The sequence below is a fragment of the Seriola aureovittata genome, chromosome 2 (genome assembly GCF_021018895.1).
Source record: "Seriola aureovittata isolate HTS-2021-v1 ecotype China chromosome 2, ASM2101889v1, whole genome shotgun sequence".
Taxonomy (NCBI): Eukaryota; Metazoa; Chordata; class Actinopteri; order Carangiformes; family Carangidae; genus Seriola; species Seriola aureovittata.
The window spans coordinates 26,156,684-26,177,309 of record NC_079365.1 but is presented as its reverse complement, the minus strand read 5'-3'; the positions used below and the strand labels follow the sequence as shown (position 1 = coordinate 26,177,309).

The 20,626-nt window shown below is 39.9% G+C and overlaps 2 protein-coding genes across 3 annotated transcripts; one reads left to right on the top strand and one right to left on the bottom strand.

Annotated features, from left to right (window-relative positions):
- Nucleotides 1–415: 415 nt before the first annotated feature.
- zgc:153675 (uncharacterized protein LOC768179 homolog) lies at nt 416–6,322 on the bottom strand. The gene is made up of 3 exons (XM_056399329.1): nt 6,029–6,322; nt 3,910–3,997; nt 416–1,906 (listed from the first exon to the last, which is right to left on the bottom strand). The coding sequence occupies exons 1-3, from the start codon at nt 6,035–6,037 to the stop codon at nt 1,620–1,622; spliced, it is 384 nt and encodes a 127-aa protein (XP_056255304.1). The 5' UTR covers nt 6,038–6,322; the 3' UTR covers nt 416–1,619.
- A 1,987-nt stretch (nt 6,323–8,309) lies between these two features.
- On the top strand, nt 8,310–18,520 carry rbbp5 (retinoblastoma binding protein 5). Of its 2 annotated transcripts, none has more exons than XM_056405411.1 (14): nt 8,310–8,445; nt 9,332–9,357; nt 9,519–9,691; nt 10,031–10,171; nt 10,327–10,489; nt 10,974–11,083; nt 11,385–11,504; nt 12,058–12,211; nt 12,367–12,438; nt 12,644–12,761; nt 13,732–13,801; nt 14,364–14,599; nt 15,492–15,569; nt 18,112–18,520. In XM_056405411.1, exons 1-14 carry the CDS (start codon nt 8,427–8,429, stop codon nt 18,162–18,164), a joined length of 1,533 nt encoding a protein of 510 aa, XP_056261386.1. In that variant the 5' UTR covers nt 8,310–8,426; the 3' UTR covers nt 18,165–18,520. The 2 variants fall into 2 exon arrangements, with proteins under 2 accessions (XP_056261386.1, XP_056261375.1); XM_056405400.1 differs by having other exon boundaries at nt 15,492–15,737.
- Nucleotides 18,521–20,626: the final 2,106 nt, after the last annotated feature.

Sequence of the window (20,626 nt, the reverse complement as noted above, 5' to 3'; positions counted from 1 at the left end):
GAGAAAAATATAATGTAGTTTGCTTCCATGCTATTGGCTGGGTGAATATGTTTAACACATTTCATGGAAATCCATTCAAGTGTTGTTGCAGCATTTCAGTCAAAACCCCAGACACACCATGGTGGCACTAAAGGAAAAGTCAGGAGATCAATGGGATTCATCATCTGGAGTATAAATGTTAATAAATAAATGTTTACAAAATCTCATGGCAATAGTTGTTGAGATATTTCAGTCTGGACCAAAGTGGTGGACTTTGACACTGCCACTCTTGAACTAATAAAAATCTGCTTTGAAAATATTTTAAGAGGAAGGATCAAAGATTCTCACAATGTGTAATAATCTGTTCACAAGAACTTTAAATTTACAGCATTCGTAATGACACACACACAGAAACAGACACTGACAGCAGAACAGATTCCAGTTTGAATGTGAGATATACTTAACCTTCCAAACTACTTTATTGATATATTGAAAAAAAAAAAAAAAAAAAACACATACAAGACATTCACATAGTTAAGTTTTATCAGCAACTGCTCCCACTCACTCCAAACGTTGCATTGAAATGCTGATATAATTGCATAAACGTTCACGAATGTTGCCTGCACTACAGTACAGTGTTCAACTTCTGATGAAAAGGTAAAGTTCAACCTTTACTGACTCACCACCCTAGACAACATTGGGCACTTTCCCTCACACACAACCATCAATGAAGCAAATGCTGCCGAAGGTTTGCGCCTTAAACTTAAAAAAAAAAAAAAAGAAAGAAAAAAAGAGTCAACTTGTCCAACGCAGCATTTTAACATTTCAGACGTAGTGATGCGAAACATTTCAACAATAATATAGCTGTGGGAATGACCTCAGCCCAGTGTTGATGTACATGTGATTACAGTCTTCAGACATGCATTCAGAGAAGTGTTCCTACATGCAGATCCGAGGCTGCTGGGTAAAAACACCACACGGGGCTCTTTCCAAAGGTTAAAGGTCAGACACAGTGAAGGATGCAGACTGAACAACTCTGCCGCTCCCTCAGTTTCAACGTTGAAATATTTTATTTTTTCACAACACACACTATTCTTGTCGCACAGATTTCAACATTACTTCAATACCTTCTCAAAATAAGACTTAAAAAAAAAAAAAAAAAAAATCAGCATCATAATTCAGAAAACATTTCACCAAATGTGTGTAGACTGGAAAGAGGGAAGAAAAAGATAGAGTGTCAGTCTGGATTGTAAACAGATAAAAATATTCAACAGCATCAAGAAGTTCACCACGTGCTGAAGTGGATCCCGGTCCATGTGATAGACGTACAAACCGCACTCCAGGTCAGGCAAGGATTGTATGAAGCATTTAGATGACTCAGCATTTCTTGCTGGTAATTCTGGGTTGCCATGGTAACTTTTAGGTACTGAATGTCGTATTTGCAGCAGAGTCTAGATCTCGGCATGGTGACAAGACTGTTATGTTCAAGACCGAGAAAAGGCGTCTGAAGGCACTGTGGAGTCTGATTGGCAGACAGAGATCAGCTGGCGGCCTCTATCTGTTGGCTCAGGGCGGGGCAAGACCATCATCAATCAACATCATTATCATCATCATCTTCACCATCCGTCTCCTCCCCGTCTTCACTCAGCCTTGTCTTTCCTCTTGGCTGTGAACGGGACTTTATTGGCTACCGTCGAACCCACCGTGGAGACGCCGCCGGCCACGGCAGACACCCCACCCTTCACCAGCCCCACGCCCATCGAGGGAACTGTGGTCACGGCGGACTTGGTGATCTCCAGGCTCTTGCCGCCCACCCAGGCCACTCCACCCACCGCGGCGCCAACGACGCCTTTGGTGACGTTGAAGAGGCCGCCAGTCACCCGCCACATCATGCCGGGGGGCGCCGCCACATGGTCCTTACTAGAGTCTGTAAACAAACCAGACACACGCATGAGTTTTCCACTATCACACACACAGCTGCAACTAAGACAAAGACAATTAATCAATTATCCAAATAATTGCTGATTCATTATGACGATCGACTCATCAATTAATTGTTTCAGCGCTACTCGTACATGAATCCCTGCACTGCTGGACGACGTCTAAGAGATGAAATAACCTGCAGACATGTAACGACATGTAGGGAGAACCTTGTTGCTTCGTATCGGCCAACTAACTACTTCTACAAGGGTGTGGAGATGAAATCTATCCTGTTTTCTTCCTGTATAATCATAATGGAGTCCACTTTAATGTTTAATGTGATATTCTACATTTTTCTTATTGACCACACATCTCATAAAAACACCTATTTCAGCGATGTGTTAGTCCATCTCTCAATACTTTCTGACTTCCCTTCCCTGTCTGTGGCAGTCAGTCCCGAGCCCAGTAGTTCTTACTGAGGATGTAAATCTTTTAAAAATATCTCACAAACATACACTTTTATTCAAAAAAGGGGGTTAGATATTTCCTGAAACAGCTGGTCACTGTCACTCTAGTAGACATTACTAAAGCAGGAGGAACTAGTGGATTTGTTGGGGACTATTTTCAGCCATGTATTAAGAGACATTTGTTGTTCTAGTGAGTATTTACAGCAGCAGGACAGTGTATGTTGGACTAAATCAAAATAAACTACCATCTGTTCATGGTAATAAGGGAACACGTCAACCAGTGCAACAGTGTGTATCACTGATGTGTTTTTAATTGTTTTTGGACAATAATGGAGCTCTATGGCACAGAGGAATAAGATCTATCAGGATTTGGACATGTATACTATCCTTGTCAGTTGATCAATTTGTTGTTGGTTTTGGTCTGCACGTGGGATTTACTGACATACAAATACAAATATAGAATATCAGCAGACTTATCCATTGAATTTCTGATATTTGTCAGTTCAGTGAACACAGTTTGTCCGTGTGTTGTCTGTGATGCTGAGAGGTCAGCTGCTTCTGAGGACAGTGACACTGTAGCGCAGCTCCTACTCAGTGCAGTCTGAACAATAGTGGCTCCCATGTGCCGCCAATGTCTCACACCTGGTGTGAAGTCATGGTAGAGCTTTTAGAAAAATAGCACCCGACCCAACCCAAACCCTAAAGACCAGGTTTCCCCCGGCTAATTGCTGAGGCTGTGAAATTCAGGTGTGAATTGTGCTAAGTTTAACAAGACTAAAAGTCCCAAGTCATGCAGGTGACTGTGAGGCTGTACTTAGGCACAACAGAGCTTTGAGCTAAATGCCATCATGCTAACATGCTTATGTTAATCAGGTATGATGTTCATCATACACACCATCTTAGTATGCTAAGATTAACTTAATATTAGTTCAAATTTGTTACGTATAATTACCATGAGAAGAAAAGTACCACTGAGGCTGATGGGAATGTCATCGGTTTTGCAGGTGTTTGGTCATAAACCACAGGGCTGGACTAATTAAATATTTGACCTCATGACATTAGATGAAAAGTCAGGGTCACTAGAGCTGAAATATTTGAATGGATAAGTGAAAACTTTCACCTGCTGGTGGTGCTAGAGGAAGGATGAGCCGAAACTCTTGGTATTGGTATTGGGTGTCGTAGGCGCTACATCTGTGATTTCTTAAGAACTGCCCTGAAGGGCTCTGATCTGTACAAGTCACCTGGTGAGTAAACAGTCATTCGACCTGATGGGAATGCTGGACAGAATCACGCTTCATCCAATAACAACAGTGATGTTGACTGAGAGCAGCACGGCGGGTTAAACTGGTGCAAAGCGTCTCAGTGTTGGGACACAAATAGCAGGTTGAAGCTGCAGCCACTTTTACACAAACAAACATATTCCCCTGACAAACCAACAGTTACTGAAATAGCGGCGGGCAACATGCAAGCACAGATTGCACCATATTCCCTGCTGATGTTTCAGCGTTTAGATGCAGCCCAGGGGGGGGGACTCGCTACATACCCTCTGCAGACTGGCTGTAGGCGGGTTCAGCTTCGTCCAAGGCCACGCTGGTCCCCGGCTGGGGCTCCACATTAACGTTGTTCACGTTCTGGAAAACACAGGAAAATCCCAGACTTTCTTTACTCTGAATATTAATACTCCGTGTGTAGCAGTGACTATCTAGCATCAACTATCCAGTCACATTTATTAATTGTTGGCTTATTCTCTGATCAGATCACTCCAGATTTCAATTATTTTTTTTGCAAATTTTATACTATATTTTATTTAGAACTTTTAAAACTTTAAATACTTTTAATTAAGCATCATTCTGTTATTGGTACTCAAACTCAGGTATCGCATCTGTACTTGCGTCAGGTCGTTTAACACCCGGTCCTACTTATATGACAATGATATTTTTCGGAAGTCATTTTTTCAGCTTTATTGCCTATATACTAAAATGATACTCAGCCTAAATGTACCGTATATCACTTTAGTATCTTTGAAAATTTTAAATCCAATTAAGTTATATCGGCCAGTAGTAAATACAAGATATCTTGATATGGATCTATATATTTTGTCCTAAAAACAGAACAAAACCCAAAGATATTCAGTTGAGTGGCTGATAAAAACCAGCACATGTTTACATTTGAGGAGCTGGAACCACTGAATTTTGAATTTTTGGATATTTGGCTGGAAAAGAAAACAGTTGAATTTTGATGATAAAAATTACATCATTGCTGATTAATTTTCAGTTGATGGGTTAAGTGATTAATCAACTCATTGTTTCAGCTCTAACACAATACCAATAAATATACAGTAAGCTGATACCAGCCTGGCAGATTTGTTTTTTTAGCTCTAAATTGTATAAAGTGTTTTTTAACCCTTCTTAGAAAAGCTGGCTATAACAGAACTATATACCTCTGTGTGCAGTAAGTTAAATGCAAAGCCCTTTTAATTATGTCCTACATGTAAAAAACAGACTCGTGGCCTCTCTCCCCATTTGTGCTCTTGTCACAAAATTCTGGCAGGAAGTCTCAAGCCAGACTGGGTTGAATCCATTATCATCAAGGTCATATTCAGATTTTATAAGTACACAAAAATATAAATAGGAAGGGAAATCTCTTTCACACCCTGTCATTCTGTGCAAAAGTATGAAGCCATTTTAACTGAAGTACAGATACAATTTTCTGGCTCTCTAGCCGACTCTGGGTTAGACCTGAATATATAATTATCTGGCACACGTATTAAAATCTGGGGCCCCTTATTCATCTCAACCTTACTGAGGCAATTTATTTAACATTGGTTCTTTTTGTTTTGTGCATTTATCAATTTGTGTGCCTTTTCTTTTTTCTCTTATTTTTTATATTTTGCTTGTAAAATACAATTTGATTTAGTATAAGAAAGACCCAACAGGTGGCTGCAGCACCAGAAGGAGATCCAATGCACTGGTGGACAAGCTGTAGGTCATTGTATTTAACCTATTTGACCTGTGACCCTTCAAATTACAAGATGCCTCCCTCTTATCACAAGTCAGTGAGAAGCTACAGAGTGGTGAATACTGCAACTAAACCACGGCTCTTTGATTCTAAAATGCCTTGTATTTAGACCATATTTCACACATGTAATGCAAACACAGAGATGTTATTTTGCTTTGAAATGAATCACCCTACCCCCCATTTTTTTCTTGTGACCCACAAAAAGGGGCCCAGTCCCAAGGTTAAGAGCTACTGCAGAAGGTTATCTGTGTTTCTGATAAATGTTACCACTGTTCGAGCTGGAAGTCAAATCTAATAAAAATGTTGGATTTTTTTACATTAAATTTTGGCACTGCTGGATCAGAGTTTGAGAAACATTTGCAGGAAGCTGTGACGCCTCCCTTTAATGATGCTGGACAGAAAATGACACTTATTTTTCAAGGAAAGCGAAGAGGCCACATCTATTAAAGGGGACACTACTGGTAAAATGACCTGTTTTTATATTCAAATTCCACATCATCACTCACACAGCCGACTGTTACAAAACTGCAGTCATGCAACTTGCCTAATGTTGAAATCCAATCACTCACACGCAGTTTGTGAACCACATTTTCACACATTTTATTGTTTAAAAAAAAAAAAAAAAGATGCTGATGAGTCCTTACCTTCACCATTGTTCCCTGTGTTTCTCTCACAAACACACCTGGCAGAGAAACTTGAGCCTGGAGTAGCTTCTGTTTCAGCCTCCGAGCCAAACTCTGCTCTAATTTAAATAAATTCTCTCTCGGTGAAACCCGCTGCTCTGACTGTTAGCGGCCTTTTCTGCTCGGTTTTCACGTCTTTATCGCATTAATGTACAGCTTTCTAACTTCTGCTCACTCACAGTTACAGGCAGAGCTACGCAGGTCTCTTTTCACCCTGGTGGTTCTGCCGACGTGGCGCCTTCACCACAAACACACACACACACGTACACACGTACACACGTACACGCACACACACTGGAACGCACTGCGCTTCCGTTTAGAACCTTCAAATTAAAACCCTCAGTTTTTGGAGGTGGTACAACGAGTATAAAAGTGAATCTGATGTGCTGGACGAGACGTTAGGAGTGAATAAGAATAAAGTTAGTAGAAGACAGGAAACGAAACTGGTCTGTGTGTTCATGGCCTGCGATCGTCTATTTTTAGGGATCTGGTTTGGCCCTTGCCCCAGTTTGTGCCTCTCATGTTATGGCATAGAATCCATTTTAGTCACAGAGGTAACCATCAGTTTCTATAAAAGATAATTAACGGCTGATGACTGAAAAATCCAGTGGAATTTTTTTTTTTTTTTTTTGCTGTTCTAACTGTATTTTCAGAATCCTCAAAGACTCTTCTAATCATAAGGATGAAAAAAAAAAATTTATTTCACAATAAAAAAAAAGATATTTTCCCATATACGTTATTTACCTAAATATTAAACAAAGAAAAGGAATAGAGAATGAAAATAAATGATAACATATACTAGTATAAACTTCCTCTTTTCAGGTCTCAAAGGAAATTAACTTATAACAATAAACCATCTTTTTGTGACAAATTAATATTCTGCTGTTGAAAACCTTGTATTTCCATATTTACAAAAAAAAACGTCTTTGCTTCAGCGAGATAATGGTACCTTTTCGGTCCAATAAACAAAATGTCTCCCGATCTGAAAATTCATGTCATCAAGAAACACATGCTACCCTTTATTTTTTTCCCCTAAAGCTTGAAAATCATCTAAATTTCAAATATAATTTTTGCAGACCAAGTGACCTATCACTCTTAATCTACCTTTTTTTTTAATGTATTTATTTATTGCGTTTTATTCCCATGTTTAGCCAATAAGGTCATACTGTGGAGCAAAGCTCAACATTACACTATTACTATTACTATTACTATTACTATTACTATTACTATTACTATTACTGGAACAATCTCAGTATTTTTTTTTTTTCAAATGTAACATCTGTTTTTTAATCAGGAAATAAATACATGAAAGCATGATTTATCTATTTAATGTCTGATGTTGGAATCCATAGCAAAAAAAGCCACTCACGTAGTGTTTTCATTATCTTTGGTGACACAGCGCAATCAAATTTATTTTAGGCCTTTATTGTGAAAACAGGAAGTTGCTTGTGGGCGGTTGCTGAAGCTCCAGCTCCGGATCTATCCCCGGATCCTGCATCATCATCAGCTACAACCAGTTATTTTAATGTGGGGCCTGTGTTTTCTGTCTCTGTGAGAGTTTCTGGTATTTCATGTAAATTTAGAGGGAAACTCACTGAGACGTGCTGCACACATATGGATTTACATGCAGGTCTGAGTACAGTCATGTGAAACTCTAAAGTTAAAGATAATGTAGAGATATGAGTCAAGGGTCAGGGGCTGCGTGGTGATGTTGGCAGCAACTTTCATTCACGGTAGAAAAACATTCTCTCGAAGTATAAACTTGCAAATGTAATATTCTAAAAAAGCCAAAGGTTTGTTTTCATCAGTCAGGCTACTGAAGTTATATAGCTGAAATTACATTGAGCCACTGTGAGAAAAGCGTTAGCGTTACCTCACTAACCCCATAATCTACAGTAGCTGTGTAGTGTACCTTCTAACAGATCTCATCCAGATTTTAAATTGGACATAAGGTTTAAGATATAAAACACTAATTTTAATGTGAGAAATTAGACAAAGTGGCATTTTTCATTATAGAGCGTGAACAACTGCAGAAGAGTTATACTTCATGCACGGACCGATTATTGAATATTAATATAATAATATTAACAAATAAATACATAGTTTGCATTAATAATGATTTAGTTTTTTTTTATTACTAATACAACAAATTCAGAAAAATTAATTCCTTAACTAAAGCCTCCTTAAAACAAATAAGGTGCTGCGAATTTGGTTCAGGCACCTTCTACGTCGCATTGTTTGGGGTCCTCAGTGGAAGCTCGGCGCCAGTCTCCCGGCTGTAGCTGCCGAAGTAAATACGAGTGAAAATAATAATTAAAGTAAACTTGTTAGGGAACTTTGGATCTTCCGTCGTCCAGCAATGAATCTAGAACTGCTCGGTAACCAACAAAAAACCTTTCTTTGTTTTCTGTATCGTTCCTGTTCGCTCTGTGCTTGTTATGGTTAGCATTGTAAGTTAGCCTAGCATGTTAACAGCAAGTGATACAAGTTACAATAAAATCATATTAAATATTAGAATCGCACAGTTAACTTTTTGTTAAAATGTTTACTTTAATTGGGGCCCTAACATATTGTTTGAGCCTGATTAATACTTATCTGTTAACGTTTGTTATTAAACGGAGGCAGTGTGTCAGTTAGCTAACGTTAGCCTCGGTACATTGTCTCTCAATGTACTTGAATTAAATGTTCTATAGTGGGGCGTTGTCATACGTTTTATACGTAATTTCGTCTTTCTTTCTTCTCTTAACGTTAGCAGCACCAGTGGGATATTAAATAAAAACAATGCGTAGCCGGTCCATATGACAGGGGGAAGTGTTACTATTTAAGAAAAAGTTGTACATTAACGAAGTTATTACTATGCAGAATGGAAGAAAAACACTACAGTTGCAGTTGTTCTGTTTTTAACCAAATGGATAAAGGCATTACAAACCTTAAAAGATAGTAAGAAGAGTATCCATGCTAACGTAGTCCAGGTTTCAGGTACACCTGGTTTGTAACGGTTTGGATGCAGGAGCTTAATTCATTTTTTCCCTGATGTATGTTTTCCTTGTGAAGTTCTCAATCTGAACTGAGGTTCTAAGGGATAAAGTATGCATAATGTAATCCATGGCTCAAATACTCTGCTCTACCCCAGAGTGAAAGAAGTGGAAGGTTGTGTTGTGTCTCTGAGACAGCTATCACTTTAGTGCAGTCTTCATTTATGATTACTACTCAGTTGTGTGAAAGTGTTTCTTATCACTGTCTCTTGGTTTTTTCCTCTCCTAGAGTCGTTCGGGCAGAACTACCCAGAGGTAAGCCGCCTGAGCTTTTATATTTGTGCACTGAAAATCATCCAAACACATATACAGATGGATTTTGGGTTTTTATTTTTGGCCACAATCATGTGCTAAACTGCTTCAGTGGTGTACACAAACTGTGCCTGTTATTTCATTGTGGTTGTGTATCTCGTTAGGAGGCAGATGGCACTCTGGACTGTATCAGTATGGCCCTCACCTGCACCTTCAACCGCTGGGGCACCCTGCTGGCTGTGGGCTGCAATGATGGCCGCATCGTCATCTGGGACTTTCTCACACGGGGCATCGCCAAAATCATCAGTGCACACATCCACCCAGTCTGCTCTTTATGGTGAGACACATTGTACAATGTGTAGTGTCATCACTGCCATGTGAACGTCCCATTTTATGTGCCAATACACTCACACCCAACTCAGTTCCTTTGTTGAATCTCAGCTGTTAAAACCACTGTTCAGTACACTCCTGCTCGTCGTAATCACTTATACTGTGTTGTAATAAAGCCAAGTAAAGTAGTTGAAATGAGAATCAAAAACTGATTTAATTTGCCATTTAAAATGATATGACATTTAAAATGAAAGAGAGGGTTAGACATGACAGAGATCATAAATTACTTTGAATGGTGAGTTATAGAATGCAATATAATTTTGTTTGTGTGTTTGTCCGTGTGAAGCTGGAGTCGAGATGGCCACAAGCTGGTTAGTGCCTCCACAGACAACATTGTCTCACAGTGGGATGTCCTGACTGGAGACTGTGACCAGAGATTCCGTTTCCCCTCACCCATCCTGAAACTGCAGTACCACCCAAGAGACATGTGAGTGACTGGACAGCATCTGTCTGTATGTGAGGTCATCGGAGGTTTATCTTTTGGTCTCCCATGAAGAGTTTTTGCCAATTTAATCCGTCCTGATCAGTGATAAACTCATGTAATTTGCTGTTTTATACTAACAAATTATGTTTGTGTTTTAGGGACAAGGTGTTGGTGTGTCCCATGAAGTCAGCCCCAGTCCTGTTGACTCTCTCGGACTCTAAACATGTTGTCCTGCCTGTGGACGATGACTCAGACCTGAATGTGGTAGCAGCCTTTGACCGACGGGGCGAGTACATCTACACTGGCAATGCCAAAGGAAAGGTCAGTCTATCTATCAGTCAAACTGTATTCCCAGTGCACCATTCATTCACATCACTGCATTTTAAGACAGCACAAGTACAGGCCACCTGATAGTTGAATGGTTAAGGGGCATAACACATGGGCTAAAATGCCCCCGAGTTCCCACTTGGACCTGAATAAAGGCATAAAGTGCCCAAAAAATTATTTAAAAAAGGAATTTGATTGAGGAAAAGCTCATAGTTTCAAGTTTTCTATGTGCAGAATTAGAACATTTCTGACTCTGTTGCCGCCCCAGGTATCCCCAATCCAAAATGACACTGTCATTTATCAGTGCATACACCCATCCACAAAGACTGCTCCAATTTTTACCTAACCTTTTTACCTGAATTTATTCATTTTTCTCTACTCACATTTTACACTCAAAGCTGTTTGTGTTTTATGAATCACATACAGTGTTTTTACTGTTTTCTGTCACTGTCTTGTCTCCCTCTATCTGTTCTTACAGATCCTTGTGTTGAACACAAACACCCAGGAGCTGGTTGCGTCCTTCAGAGTGACCACTGGCACCAGCAACACCACTGCCATCAAATCCATCGAATTTGCACGCAAGGGCAGGTGAGAGGCAACAGGAGGTCATTCTGTTTTTATACTTGTATTGATGAACGAGCACAATGACAATACAACCTAAACATTGAGTTCTGGTTCATTTGATCTTGTTTTTCTTCTGTGACACAGTCTAACTGACTCCATGTTGGTTGTCGAACAGATCCATTTTACAGTATATACACAGGATCACAGAACACAAAAACCCCTCTTCAAAAGGCCCAGCTAGGAAGGCAGAGTTCTTCTTGTGCTTTCTTTTCCTCTCTCTCTAACTTTACCTGACCTGTGTCCACCTGTCCTGTTTTTTGTGCAGTTGCTTCCTTATAAACACAGCAGACAGGATCATCAGAGTGTATGACGGCAGGGAGATACTCACCTGTGGCCGAGACGGTGAACCGGAACCCATGCAGAAACTGCAGGACCTGGTCAACAGGTATACCACAAACAGGATGGTGCCCCATTAAGCCTGAGGATATGTGTTGTTGAGGATACAAAACATGCTGTTTGTTTGAATTTGGCTGCTAAAGGTAATGCTAAATTGTAATATTTTTAAGTTCGAACTTGCAGTGATAGAATTGGCAAGCATTGTTCCATTCTGACAAGTGTTTGCATAAAACTTGACGAGAAAGAAATTTACAACCTCTTGTAAATATTGCAGCGTTTGGCTGAACACTTTTTTTCCTATACTTTGTTTATTGGCTTTTTGTTAATTTCGAGTAAACAGCAAACATTCATCCCCTCAATAACACTCTTGGTAAAAAAATAAAACTTGTATATACATATAATGAGTGAGCGATTATAGACAAGGGAGAAAAGGAAGAAGAATTAACAAATAAATAGAAGACTACTCTAACTGTGTTGATGGTGGTAGTACCAGTCCTCTGGGGATAACACTTGATGGCAAAGTGTCACTGGTTGTAGCGCTGCATCTGTTTCTTCTTCTGATCTCTGTTTGTTCATGTTCTCCTCCCTTGTTTGCTGGTCAGGACTCCGTGGAAGCGCTGCTGTTTCTCTGGGGATGGCGAGTACATCGTGGCCGGTTCAGCCAGACAGCACGCCCTCTACATCTGGGAGAAGAGCATCGGCAACCTGGTGAAGATCCTGCATGGAACCAGAGGAGAGCTGCTGCTGGATGTTGCTGTAAGGATGCCGGAAGTGATATTCTGGCTCAGTAGAACGAAGCAGCGATTTATCCATTGGCACAACACTTATGTCGATGTATTTTCAGTTATATTGAGACAATTTATTGTTTAGAAGCGGATGATTTACCAATCTAACCTTTGACCTCTGTTCAGTGGCATCCTGTCCGTCCAATTATCGCCTCTATCTCCAGTGGAGTGGTGTCCATCTGGGCTCAGAACCAAGTGGTAAGTAGACAGTAATATTAAAGACTTAGATGTACATGAATAAACAGTGTCACTGATGTGTTAACAGTCTTAATTCGTTCATGTTTCTGATACTAAGAATCAAAAATTTGGCTTCATGTGCGTTGTCAAAAACACAGATACCAGCTGAGTTGATCTAACATGGTATTATGATGTAACTGGTCTGTGAATATTTGTTTGTCCTCAGGAAAACTGGAGTGCGTTTGCTCCAGACTTCAAAGAACTGGATGAGAATGTGGAGTACGAGGAGCGAGAGTCTGAGTTCGACATCGAGGATGAAGACAAGAGTGAACCTGAGCAGACAGGTAGCACACACATACACACTACACATTGACTGCTCACATGGGGTCTGTGGTTGTTCTCATTCATGCAGTTTTGACTTTGGTTGTGAAGTAGTGTTTGAACAGGGTGGAGCTTTGGGGTTATAGTGTAGAAATCCTTTGCTGAACACAGTGTTTTTACAACAAGCGGAGACTGGGGTTGAGACAACGTGTAAGAAGAGAAATCAATCAAATCACTGAAAGATGACGGTATAAAATTCCAAGTAACGTTTTTATTGTATAGCATGGCCCCTAAGCCCTTTGCCAAAGATTTACAATGTAAGGAGTCCCTTTGTTAATTTGTTTGTGTGACAGTTATTTCCTCTCCCACCTAGACACAGCTACACCGCTGTGTAGCACAGATCTTTCCCGCTCTGTCTTCCTTTAATTTATTGTTTACACTCCAACAATACTTTAGGTGTTTCCCTGTTCCATATCAAATAAAGAGACAAATTAATGTGACTACATTTATTAGCTCCAGTGTGCTATAAACTGACATTGTTGACCCACAATGCAGTGGACAAAAAATTTAGGAGCTACCTGCAGCTGGAAATAATTAATACAAAGTGTGGACGGTGGTTGAAGAGCTCCAGGAACATCTCAGCCAAACAAATAGTAGTAGAATAGTAGTAAAAGCTTTCTCCTTATTAAGATTATTTTTGCAGTGGCAGTTTAAATCAACAGTTTGACTGTGAAACAACAATAATAAACAATATTTCTTGTATACTCCCTCCTGAATTATTATTTTTATTCGGACAGCAGTGACCCGTTGGTTCTTCTTTCTTGACACAACCTCAGTATCACATACGTTTGAATTAATCCTCTGAGATAAACGTGAGCCTGCCGACTGTATGTTGTCCACCACCTGCTCTGTTATCAATCAAATGCACTGGTCTTGCTGGTTTCACTGGTTCTCTCTGGATCTCTCAGACGTTAACATGTGGTCATGTTGCAGGCGCAGACGCTGCAGAGGATGAAGAGGTGGATGTCACTACTGTCGACCCCATAGTTGCTTTTTGCAGCAGGTGAGAAAGAACAAGACGACAGGCTACATCACTGCACTACATCAGTGTTCAGAATTTTTGATTACATCTTAAAGAGTTTGCTCTTAAAAAAACTCAGGCACTCAGTTGAACCTTTCTTTTGTTCCTAATGATCTCAGCAACTATGAATTGACTTCACCAATATCTTCATGGTGGACAGTCCAAAACATTTTGCAGCTGAATGTTGACAAAACTGAGATAATACTTTACTCCTGTTGTCAAAACAGCTCAACATTCCTTGGGTTTCTTATCTCGCGGTTAACAAGAATTTGAGGAACAGCTGCATCAAAACTAGTTCAGTCATACTTCTCACCGTTAGCTCAGATTTATTGTAATAGTTAGATCTGAGAGAGTGAACCATGCCTTTTTAACTTTAAAACTCTTCCATCTCAACTGTTTTTCTCTGTTAAACTCTGGAGCAGCTGACTGTATCATGTTAAAGTGGTTGATTCTGTTAATACTTTTAATACATTTGTTTAATACTGTGTCTATTTTTATCAGCATTTATTTTACCCTGTCTATTGTCGGTGTTTGTGTCCCGTAGTGATGAGGAGCTTGAGGACTATAAGGCCTTGCTGTACCTGCCTATTGCCCCTGAAGTTGAGGATCCAGAGGAAAACCCCTTCGGCCCCCCACCGGATGCCTCGGTTCAGACTTCTGCCCCAGAGGACGCATTGGCTGGCGGTGACAAGAAGCAGCGACAGCCTTCATCTGACGGAGGCCCAGCCAAAAAGAAAGCCCGCACCACCACCATAGAACTGCAGGGGGTGCCCAGTGACGGTGAGAGAGAAGAGCGCAACAATAAATACGCCCATCAGAAGCAATGTCAGGGTTCTGGTTTTTACATACTACATACTGGACAGGACCTTTATTTCCATTTTTATTTCCCCTATTTGATCCTATTTGTACAAGAAGCCCCCTGTTGTCTGAGCTGGGTTTTTTTTTTTTTTTTTTTAAATTTGCTGTTGATGTGAATGCAACACTTGCTCCGTGGTAACCTGTTGTCATTACAATGTACATTTCCACAGCACCAATTTCATCAGTTAAACAACTGAATCATGTCACACTCAACACTCAGCTGCTCTCACTTCATGCACTTAGTAATTCGAATCTGTTCTAGTTTGTCATTCAGTCACACAAGCAGCCCGGTAAGCAGGTCGGTCTGTTGGTCCACCACTTTGATTCAGACTAAAATGTCACAGATGATGAATCCTAATGATATTGGTGATCCTCTGAATTTTCCTGTAGCGTCACTGTGAGGTCAAAATTTTCACACAGCAAAATATCTCAACATTTACTTAATGGATTGACACAGACTTTGTTAGTACAGACACTGATGTTCCCCTCGGGATCAACACAAACATCTGTTTTCAGTAAAACTGCCAATGCCATAAATATACGTCCAGGCCCCCTCATCTGGTTAAAATTATTATTAATTATTAAGTATGAGCAAAACTAGTGACACTCCATCATCCTTAGCTGTACTTTGTGTTTAGTCTTAATTAACAAATGTTATCATGTAATGAAAATGTGATTTAAACGTGAGACAATTTCAGGCAATTGAATACCAGTGATTCATCATTGTCATATGTCTATTAACATATGAATATTTGTTAAAGATTTTCTGTTATTGTGACAAAGCTGATCCCTGGTCTGTCCTCTCTCTCCTCAGAGGTACACCCCCTACTTGGTGTGAAGGGGGATGGCAAGTCCAAGAAGAAGGCAGCAGGTCGGCCCAAAGGTTCCAAAGGTAAAGACAAAGACTTCCCCTTCAGGCCGAAGCCCTACAGGGGCGAACGGCCCTCCTTCCCCGTGGAAGCCTTGGGCAGCTCTGGCCCAGGAGTTGGAGTTGGAGTTGGAGGCGGAGGAGGAGGAGGAGGAGGGATGAAGGGCAGGGCAGAGGGGGGCCTGGCCCCAGGTAAGCACGCCACCGCCCCTGCTGCTGCTGAGTCTGGGAGCTCTGCTAGTCCTGCTGCCCTGCTAGTCTGACTGACACCCCACCAACCCAGCCTGTGTCCAAAGCACCCCCAACCCCTCCCTGTACTGCTTCCACCCAACACCAACCCCCCCACCCCACCCCTCCCAACCACACAGCTCACTGATAGACCCCCACTTGTTGTAAAGCCACAGTCTGGAGGTCAGAACTCAAAACAACCCGTATATCACAGTTTGACCAGTTATCACCCAAAAATTATAAGTAGATTATTATTCCAGACTGTAACTGGAGCTCATCTTATAAACAATGACAATGCTTTAAAATACTATCGATACATTGCAAAATATGTTTGTGATAACAACAGATATATGATTAAATACTACACTCAATACTGTGACTTGCTGATCTGATTACCACTGATTCTTCCACAGCAAAGCCAGCAGCGACTTTACGTTTGCTCACAGTCATACTGTTGTTGCTGTACATAGTCATGACATAAATATGTCAACATGAACAATATGGTATGGCACACCCCAACAAATGAAGTTTTTCTGCCTGTTTGAGTAACATTTGATTGCAGCGACACAATGACCAGACGTTTCAGGAAATTACTGAACCTTGTTAAAAATGAAATCAAATATTAATGATCTTCAGTAGGAAATCATGGGCTTGAGGCTGATCGGAACATACAGAGTTCTGAGGCTGAGACGGACTAATTAATTGGTGTTTGGTCTTTTCATTGTTAATTTAAAACGTAATAACACACACTGATCCTTTAAGTGCAAGTCATTCTACTAAAATATTACCACATAAAATAACAAAGATCTGACATTAGAAAACACCAGAAAAGAATAATTCTATGATCAGTTGTTCACATCTGAGTGGAACAACTGTCTGATTAGAGACAAGTTGTTTCTAGTCACATGTAGTTTTACTGTAGCAGAATTCACAGGGACTACTCTTATACCTACATAGCTTTATTTCTTCCAGACTGTGGCTTTATGATTGTATAACTTCTGCTAACCTCAGCCTCATTCTGACTAATTTGCTGTCATTTAAACATTGGTGAAGTTGGACTGTGGTTGGCAAATGGGTGTTGACGTGGCTAACGGTGGGATGGTACAGCTTGTTTCCCTGCAGGCTAGCTGGCTAGTCTACATCTACTTCCTGCTTGGCCTTTGACCCTCCTGCTCCCACTCCCACCTCGCTCCCTGGGCTTGTCATGTGACATAAACGTTTGTCTGCAGCAGCGCCGCTCAGGTTCTGTCGTTTCTGTTTCTGTGTGTCGGAGTGATGTGGGGTGCCAGTGTACGTGTTTCAGTCTGTATTCATGTCTGAACTCATCCTACCAAGACACTGCAGGTGTGCAGTATAAATAAAGATTTTCCCCAAAATCCAAGATGTACAGCTTACAGTGAACAGGACCATTATTATTCAAATGAATAACTGCACTGGAGGAGGGATGCTTAGATGGATAACATTGGTTTTTTAAATGCACTTAAAAGAAAGTTTATTTTAGGGGGAATTTATGAACATCTTTCTTCAAACAACAGTGTATCCATTCAGCCAGTGCTTCTGTGCAGTGTCATCGGCTGCAGTGTGGGCTGTTGGACAGTCTACAGTCGATGAGTTTTGGGTTCGGTCTCTGTACAGGCAGGATGATGCCAAACCTGGCAACCTCAGTGTGATAACAAGACTTCAGGAAACTGCACACAGGCGTCGCCCTGACTGCTGTTTGTCAAACTGGTGTTTCTTGCATTTCTGTTTGTGTACACATTAAACAAACAAGATACATGTTTATTTGTGTTTCCCCCTGTGCCCAGTCTTAATGCTAAGCTAGGTTAACCACGTCCTGATCTTTTCCCTTGTTTTCTGCGTATATTTGATCAGATTTTAGTTTGTTAATGCAAAGTCAACGCATCCTCCATGTTTCTCTGGTGTCTTGATAAATTCAGTAGTATGTACATTTCTGCTGCACTAATGCAATCAGTTCAGCAACAGAGACGCATCATAACTCACCAATCTGATGGTCTCACTTCACTCCATTCATTTCAGCCACCTCTACTTTGCTATTCTTTCTATTGTGATAGTTTGAGAACGGTGAATATGACACGACTCTGTTGTTGTGCTGTGGAAATGTGTGTTATACTGAATTTATCATGTGAAACAGTAGAGTTAATTTCACTCTTCTTCCAGTGTTTTACTCCGTATTGACTATTATTTGAGACTTGACCATCACTCGATTTCTGCTATTTATTTGAGAATTCACAATAGTTTAATCTAAGGAGGATAATGTGTCAGCAGTGTCTTGCTGGTCACGATGTGTCAGTCTGACAGTATTTGTGTTTTTCTGCAGGGAGCCTGGTCTCACAGTCGTACAAACAGCATGACATTGGAGGGATGGACTGATCACTGCTATGTACACTTGTGGAGGAGCACCAATGGGCTCAAACAAAGGGACACAAATCCTGATGTCATGTACAGACTGTGAGTGCGCAGCTTGTTTGGTGTACAGACTGTTTCCTCTCCCAACCAGAGCACAGCGTCACAGGGAACCCCCTCAGGCGGGATCACACACAGGAGCCGACAAAGAGAGCGTGAAGCAGCTGAGTCGTCACAGTAGATATCACATGTCCTCTGTTTCTGTAGGATTGGTCATGTATAGAACGCCTGTCTCCTGATAGTGTGTGTGCGTGTGTGTGTGTGTGTGTTGTCTTTCTCGTTGTTTTTATACATATTAAAACATTCTGATTTATAAATAATGAGCTGCTGTGTGGATTTCTCTTCAGGCCTGAACTAATCTTAAATCCGGACAGATGATGGCTTTCTGAGGCACAGGTCGGGTTTTGAAAGCTGAAAAAGTTTCTCATAATTATTTATCAGCTAATGTATTCTAAAAACGTAAACATAACACAACACAGGACAACATGACAGTGTGGCATCCGCATGCTTTTTGACACGTGTGCAATGAGGCAGCATATTTTGCAGGAATCTGTCTCTTGGTAGTCCACCACCTCATGATGAAACTGATTAATGCATAATGTTTTTCTCATCAAAGAATGTTATGTAAGCAGTCAGAGTAGTGTTTAACTCACTGAACGGCACTGAAGCGCATTCCTGTCAGGAAGACATACATGAAAAGTAAATAAAAATATTTTCTTTGAGATACTAAAAAAGATCATTTTAATTGTCAGATCTTTGTTTAAATGTATTAGTTACACAATTGTGACATTCAAGTTGGTGCAACTTTACATCGTTAAACTGGAGCTCTGTAAAGAAACCCAAAAAACCTGCAATAACATCTCTGACCGAACCCACACGTATTATAATCCGAATTTGACCTTTTTTTTTTGTCAAGAATAACAAACTTACAAATATACATTTTAAAAATCACCTTTTTGTCCTGATGTGGAATCAGATAAGAACTGCAGCCTCATTTTCATAGAATATATTTTTCTTCCCAGCTTGCTGAGGTAAAACTGTTAAAACTTTATCTAGAAAAGTTTTTTTTAACTATTATATTTGTTGGTAAGCTGCTTCAGATTCCTCAAATACAGAGTGGTCTCAAATCTGTAAGAATATTAGAGTGTACCTCTTTTCTCAATAGTCTAAGGGAATTAGAGTGACATTTGTTAATTTATTATAGTCAAACAAATCAAGTGAAATTAAATTTATAACAAAAACATTTCATACTGTAAAACATTTCCAAACTTCTTAGTCAAATGAGTCACAGACCATTGTATGTTTGACCATCCAGTTTCTTAAGTGACAGTGACTCACAGTTGAGAACTGAAACTGTACTTGTATGTAAAGTTCCAATAAAGGAGAGTTTGATATTTCCTGGTGGGGTTGGAGGAAATATTCAGATCTTTTTCTTATGTAAAAGAAATCACAGGTTTTGTATTTAATTTGTTAAGTAAATAGTTACTTAAGTAGTTTAATAGATGTATCGGAAAGTAAAAAATACAATATTTCCCTCTGGATTGACGTGAAGTATATGGATGTTATATCATAAAATGGAAATGCTCAGGTTGTTCACAGGTAGTTTGAATAAGTTCTAATCAAATCATAACGCTTTAGTTGTGTTTTTCCATTCCCGCAGCTCATTCTCATATACATGCAGGTGTTACTCATGAACCACATGAGCTACTAACCGTTTCCACTTCTGCTCGATCATCTCACGTCAGTCATAAAGTTGTCAAAAATACATGGACCCACCCCCTGCCCCACCTGTCATCTGGTTCTACGTGCTCTGGCCAATCACAGCTGAGTAGGCGGGACATTAGGGCATCATCCTGTCAATGAGGGAGCTAATCAAACTAGACAGTTAACCCGAATAACTCTGAAAAGGCTTTGAAATAAAATCAGTAAAACAAAACAAAGCATTCGATATCTTCATATTTTCTTTAGTCTGTTTTATTAATTGTATACAATATAATTGTTGTTAATTTTTTAAGTTTTCGCCTTTTTTTTTTTTAACCTACCTCATTTGTTTTTGTGTGACACGTGAAGTAGCTGTTGTAACACAGCAATCTACCTTTGGGATTAATAAAGTACTCTTTCTCTACCGCAATCTATCTTTGTATCTATCTATATAGGTACTAATTCCTTTTTGTAAATACAACAATGACTTTATTCTCATATCATAACGTTTTTTCTAAGATTACAGCATTTTCCTCAAAACTGATTTTATTCTCAAATTATATGACTTTTTCTCGTACAATTACCACATCCTACACTAATATTGCTCGTTTTAACAATACATAATGCACTATGCAGACTCTGTCTTCACAATGACATGTTTAAATGAGAAAGACTGTAAGATAGTCCAAATACAAAGACATTTCGTATAGAAATGATAACATTCAAGC